A 6,903-nucleotide genomic window follows, 5' to 3' on the forward strand; every position below is an offset into this window, starting at 1 on the left:
TAGTTTGTATTTGTGCTGTTGCCTGTTTTCGAGCGTTTTGTCTTTCGAGTCTTCGAGCCTGCTTAAGCAATGGTTTTGGTTTTTTCTTGTAAGTTTTCTTATTAAAACCCCCATCCCCTGCATCGTCCTGCCTCCTCTCCTCTCTGCGCCTGGGTACGTCCCTCCTATTCCCCCCGTAACATAGATGGATGGATAGACCACACAGGAGGGGTCTCACTCCCAGAAGGAACAATAGCAGACATTGAGGACAGTTACAAGTACCTTGGAATTCTGCAGGCAAATGGCAACCTGGAGCAGGCAACAAGGAAAACTGCAACAGCACTTCCAGTTATCAGACAGGAATAATAAGATGGCCAAAGGAAGAGATACAGACCACGGATGTTAAGACACGAAAGCTCCTCACCATGCATGGAGGGTTCCATCCCAAATCCAGCACCCCGAGACCGTATGCTAGCCGCAAGGAAGTAGGCCAAGGACTAGAGAGCGTGGAAGCCACTATCCTGGATGAAACATCCAAGATGCATGAATACATCAAGCTCAAGGCCTCAACTGACAGTGTGTTCAGTGAATGTTGGAGCACTCGGGGCAGTAACTCCCAAGCTGGACGAGTGGCAACAACCGATCCCTGGAAAGACCTCAGTCCAGAAAAACGCAGAGCTCGGAACAGCTAAGATACTGCACAGGACCCTCAAGCTCCCAGGTCTCTGGTAGAAGACCCAAGCTTGGGTAAGAAACCACCTGCGGAAGGGTGAGAGTGTTACAATTTTGGTTTCTTTGCTTTTGTGTTCTACTTGTTTTTTGTTCTGTGATGCTTTGAGTTAACTTCCTGTTTTATTTTGTAGGATTTCCTGTTTTGTGTTGGTGTTCTGCCTTTCAGGCAAGTTTTCCAGATATGTTTTTGTAGAGACTTTTATTTTGAAACCGCCGCTTTTATTTTGGCGAAGGCACATCAGCCGGACGTGCTGGAATGCAAGCTAGCGGAGGAGAAACGCCGGTTGATGCTGAAAGCTGATGTCTAGCTTGCTTTGCATTCAAAACCCACCGAACTTTTGGTTGATTCCCTACAGAAGCAACACCTGTATGTATTTTTGTGGATTTAAAAATAGTTTAAAAAAGGTTTAGGGAGTTTCATTGTTTTAAATTTGACGTATAAGTTTAATTTTAAACATGATGTAGAATGTGTGCAGTTGACATATTGTGTGTGTTTCAAGACGGCTAAAATCCTTGATTCATTTGTTTAATGTTATTTAAAAGGACTGCTATTTGACTGTTTTTATTTCTGTATTTTTTACAGTTTAACTTTGTACTCCAGATTGCAAGAATGTTAATTAAACCAACTTCAAAGAGGACACGTCTTGTTTTTTGGAACAAAGTTTGGCTAGCTGTCTAGCTGAAAGCTACGTCACGTTTCAGCGAGGACAGTAAAGTAAAAAGGTGAAGAAAATCGGGAGCTCAACTAAAAGAAAATGGAAGACCAAAGGGATGCGGCTAAGTCAGGAAAAGCATCAAAAACCACAAAAAGCTCTCGCTCCTCCGCATCCAGTGCAGCTATTCGAGCACGTGCTCAAGCAGAAGCAGCAAAGGCAAGGGCTTTATTTTCTGAAAAGGAAGCGAAGCTTAAAGTAGAAAGTGCAGCAAAAGAAGCAGAGCTACAGCTAAGCAAAGCAAAGTTAGAAGCAGAGTTAAAGGCGCTGGAATTCCAAAGAGAGGCTGCTGCAGCCATTGCACAAGCAGAAGCATTAGAAGCAGCTGAGGAACTTGAATCAGAAAAATCAGATTCAGTTACTCAAGAAAAATTGCAAAAGGACATTCAGTTAAGAACAAAAGAATATGTTAAAAAACAAGTTCAACTACAGTCACAAGAAAGCCGCACCCCCGCAGCCCCACAATCCAGAAGACCTAGTGTGGAAGAAAGTTTCATTACATGGCATGCTCAGGATGTGAAGGCACAAGAAATTGTTCCTTTCACCAACTAAAAAGATCACAAAAACAGCAGCTACGAGAAAATAAGATGTCAGACAAAGCCAAAGACAACTCACTACTTCGATGGTCTGCCACTAAACCCTGCAGCACCATCATATGACCCACAAGGTATCACCACTCCTCCCAGCATAACATCAGAAACTGGAAACCTGGCTCGTTATTTGGCCCGCCGCGACTTGGTGAGTACAAGTCTTTACCAGTTTGACGACAGACCTGAAAGTTACAGAGCATGGCGGTCCTCATTCAACAATGCTACTGCAGATATAGGACTCACAGCCACTGAAATGTTGGATCTGCTTATTAAGTGGCTTGGGACTGAATCTGTGAAACATGTTAAAAGAATCAGGTCTGTGCATGCTGGAAATCCCTGTGTAGCTCTGGAAAAGACCTGGGCACGCCTCCAGGAGTGCTACGCCGCACCTAAAGTTGCAGAAAAAGCTTTGTTTAAAAGACTTGAGGATTTCCCAAAAATAACTGCTAAAGAATACTCCAAGTTAAGGGACTTGGGTGATCTTCTTATGGAGGTTCAAGGTGCTAAGGAAGAGGGTTACTTAACAGGACTCGCATACATATTGGCCCCATACTAGAAAAAACTTCCTTATGGGATTCAGGAAAGATGGCTCACTTTCGGCTCAAAATTGAAGGAAGAAAACTATGGACAGTTCCCCCCATTTGACTATTTCACAAGTTTCATCTGTGATGAAGCACGCAGAAGGAATGACCCGAGTTTCATATTTTCACGCAGCTATGAAAAAGTGCATGAAGCGCCCACTAGGAGTTTTGGGAACAGAATATCAGTTCACAAAACTTACGTTTCAGCAGGAGTGAAACCATCAACAAATCTGCCTGCAAAAAATCACGAAGCACTGGAGAAAAACTGCCCCATCCATAACAACTCACACCCAATAAAAAAATGTAGAGCATTCAGAGCTAAAAGTATCATAGAAAGGAAAACAATTCTCAAAGAAAATGGGATCTGTTTTAAATGCTGTACCTCAACCAGTCATCTTGCGAAGGACTGCAAAATCCCGGTAAAGTGCTCAGAGTGTGACAGTGACCGCCATGACACCGCAATGCATGCCAGCACGCTGCTCCAGGTCTTCACGAGGCCTGCTCCCCCAATAAACAACGGCGGGGAGGAGGAGCAAACTGTCACCAATGCAACTGTAAGTTCACAGTGCACTCAAGTTTGTGGACCAGGACAAACAAGCAGATCCTGCTCTAAGATTTGTCTGGTCCGAGTTTATCAACGAGGTCAGCGGGAAAAGGCAGCCAATATGTATGTGATTCTGGACGACCAAAGTAATCGTTCACTGGTCCGCTCAGACTTTTTTGAACTGTTTAAATTCGAAAGCCAGTTGTTCCCATACAGATTGAAAACGTGTGCTGGGCCATTGGAAACTTCCGGACGCAAAGCAGAAGGTTTCCAGATTGAATCTCTTGATGGAAAAGTAGTCCTCCCACTACCGTCACTCATCGAGTGCAATAAGATACTGAATGACCGCTCAGAAATCCCCACGCCAGATGCAGCCCGCTGTCACCCACACCTGAAAAAGTTATCACAGTTCATACCAGAGCTTGACCCCAAAGCAGAAATCCTGATCTTATTGGGAAGGGACATTTTGAGAGTTCACAAAGTCCGCCAGCAAGTAAATGGGCCCCACAATGCTCCTTTCGCCCAGAGACTGGATCTAGGATGGGTCCTGATTGGAGATGTTTGTCTCGGAAACTCGCATAAACCAACCATAAGCACATACAGAACCAATGTGTTGGAAAACGGACGCCCGTCTATATGTACCCCCTGCAACAGTTCCATCAGGCTGATTGAAAATACCTGCCAAAGCGGGGAGGAATGGAGGAAACTCAACAGTGCATCAGTTGCGACTTTAGGAAAGAGCGTTTTCAATGAAACAGCTTCGGACAACAAACCCGGCCCATCCATAGAAGATACGGTCTTCTTGCAGTTAATGAATGCAGAAATGTTCGAGGATGGCTCAAACCACTGGGTGGCACCCCTTCCTTTCCGACCACAGCGCCAGCTTCTCTCCAACAACCGTGAGTATGCCCTGTCTCGACTTTATTCATTGTAAAAAACTTTACAAAGAAAACCAAAGGTCAAAGATCAGTTTCTTGAGTTTATGGAAAAGATCTTTGAGAACAATCACGCAGAAGTTGCTCCACCACTGGGAGAAAATGAGGAATGCTGGTATCTGCCGACTTTCGGAGTTTTTCACCCACAGAAACCAGAGAACATACGTGTGGTGTTTGACTCTAGCGCAAAGCATTCAGGTATGTCTCTTAACAATGCTCTCCTTAAAGGCCCAGATCTCAACAACTCTCTTGTAGGGGTCTTAATCCGTTTTCGCAAAGAGCAAGTGGCTGCAGTTGCAGATATTCAGCAGATGTTCCACTGCTTCCTAGTTCGCAGTGATCACCGAAACTACCTGAGATTTTTGTGGCACAGAGACAATGATATGTCCAAAGAGATCATTGACTATAGAATGCGAGTTCATGTGTTCGGGAACAGCCCATCTCCCTCTGTGGCCATCTACGGACTCAGGAAAGCCATCCAAGAAGGTGGACACAAATACGGACATTTTTATGTTGATGATGGGCTCATCAGTGTGCCTACAGACAAGGAAGCCATCAGCCTCCTCAAGAGAACCCAAGCTTCCCTCAGCGACTCAAATTTGAGGCTGCACAAGTTTGCATCAAACAGTGACACTGTTTTGCAAGCATTTGCACCAGAAGATCGAGCAGTCCTCAAAGATCTGGACCTCAGCGGAGAAGCTGCACCTGTGCAACGCAGCTTGGGTCTGCTGTGGGTAACTACTACAGACACTTTCACTTTCAAAGCATCGGAAGACCGAAAACCTTTCACTCGCAGAGGGGTTTTGTCAACAGTGAACAGTGTTTTCGATCCTCTAGGCATGCTCGCTCCTGTAACCATCGAAGGCAAACATTTGTTGAGAGAGTTCTGTGCTGACAAGTTTGAATGGGATGCTCCCCTCCCAGAAGAAAAGCGCAAACGGTGGGAGTTATGGAAAGACTCTTTGCACGATTTTAAAAGGTTACATATTCCAAGACCATATGTTCCAAAATCACTCTCCAAAGCCAAACATAAGGAGTTGTGTGTGTTCTCCGACGCTTCTGTCAAAGCCATTGGAGCTGTGGCGTATCTCAGGACTGTTCAAGTTGAAGGAGATGTAAAGGTAGGCTTCATTCTCTGAAAGGCTAAACTAGCTCCGCTCTCTCGGCCTACTATTCCCCGGCTGGAACTTTGTGCTGCAGTACTGGCCGTGGAAGTTGCTGACCTCATCCAAGAGGAATTGGATCTAAAATTGGACTCAGTAAAATTCTTTTGTGACAGCAAAGTTGTGCTTGGATATATTCACAATCAGACCAAACGTTTCCATATCTACGTTCACAACCGTGTCCAGTGCATTCATCATTCTACAAAACCAGACCAGTGGTTCTATGTTTGCACACAAGACAACCCTGCGGACCATGCATCCAGGTCAGTTCAAGCATCACACCTAACACACACAACATGGTTCACTGGACCAGCTTTCCTGTACAAGTCAAAACTCTGTCCTGAAAACACAAAAGAGATTTATGAACTTGTGAATCCAGAAACAGACACAGAAATACACAGTGAAGTGAGCAGCTTTTTGACACAAAGTCAAGAAAAGGTTCTGGCCACACGCTTCCAACGGTTTTCATCGATGCATTCACTTACCAGGGCAATAGCAACTCTCATCCACATTGTCAAGACATACAAACAAAACAACTTTGGCAATTGCAAAGGATGGCACCGCTGCAAGCTCCCACACACTCCTGATGAGTTAAGTCAAGCTAAGCATGTGATAACCAAAGCAGCTCAGGAACAGTTCTGAGATGACAGCTCTTAAAACGATGCAATCTGTGCCAAGAAACAGCGCACTTGTAAACCTGAATCCCATTCTGGAAGAGGACTTGATTTGTGTTGGTGGTAGACTAAAAGGTTACTGCTGTCTTCCCTGGAAGAGATGGCAGAGACAGAGAAGTGCAACTCAAAACATCAGAACAGGGAACCTCAAAGACATTTAAGAGACCTATTTCAGAAATAGTTCTTCTTTTGCCAGTAGATTAGAAATGCTATGTTTTATTTAAGTTAAGTAGTGACCTAATTAGGTCAGACGGGGAGTGCTCTGCCTTTCAGGCACGTTTTCCAGATATGTTTTTGTAGAGACTTTTATTTTGAAACCGCCGCTTTTATTTTGGCGAAGGCACATCAGCCGGACGTGCTGGAATGCAAGCTAGCGGAGGAGAAAACGCTGGTTGATGCTCAAAGCTGATGTCTAGCCTGCTTTGCATTCAAAACCCACAAACTTTTGGTTGATTCCCTACAGAAGCAACACCTGTAAGTATTTTTGTGGATTTAAAAATAGTTTAAAAAAGGTTTAGGGAGTTTCATTGTTTTAAATTTGACGTATAAGTTTAAATTTAAACATGATGTAGAATGTGTGCAGTTGACATATTGTGTGTGTTTCAAGACGGCTAAAATCCTTGATTCATTTGTTTAATGTTATTTAAAAGGACTGCTATTTGACTGTTTTTATTTCTGTATTTTTTACAGTTTTACTTTGTACTCCAGATTACAAGAATGTTAATTAAACCAACTTCAAAGAGGACACGTCTTGTTTTTTGGAACAAAGTTTGGCTAGCTGTCTAGTTGAAAGCTACGTTACGTTTCAGCGAGGACAGTAAAGTTGGTTTCAAGTTTTAACTTTCCCCCCATCTGTCCTGTGTCTGTCTGTTCACGTGTGTTTCGTCTTGTCTGTGTGTATTTAAGTCTTGTCTTTCCCTTCCTCCTGTGCTGGTCCATAGTTTGTAACTTTGGTGTTTTCCCCATTTCGAGTTTTCGAGTCTTTCAAATTT

General features: G+C 43.9%; 1 protein-coding gene across 1 annotated transcript; it reads left to right on the forward strand.

Annotated features, from left to right (window-relative positions):
- Positions 1–1,299: 1,299 nt before the first annotated feature.
- On the forward strand, positions 1,300–6,654 carry LOC110015633. Its single transcript, XM_020706114.2, has 2 exons — positions 1,300–6,385; positions 6,602–6,654. Exon 1 carries the CDS (start codon positions 4,122–4,124, stop codon positions 5,211–5,213), a length of 1,092 nt encoding a protein of 363 aa, XP_020561773.1. The 5' UTR covers positions 1,300–4,121; the 3' UTR covers positions 5,214–6,385; positions 6,602–6,654.
- Positions 6,655–6,903: the final 249 nt, after the last annotated feature.

Source organism: Oryzias latipes, chromosome 9 (assembly GCF_002234675.1).
Source record: "Oryzias latipes chromosome 9, ASM223467v1".
Classification (NCBI taxonomy): domain Eukaryota; kingdom Metazoa; phylum Chordata; class Actinopteri; order Beloniformes; family Adrianichthyidae; genus Oryzias; species Oryzias latipes.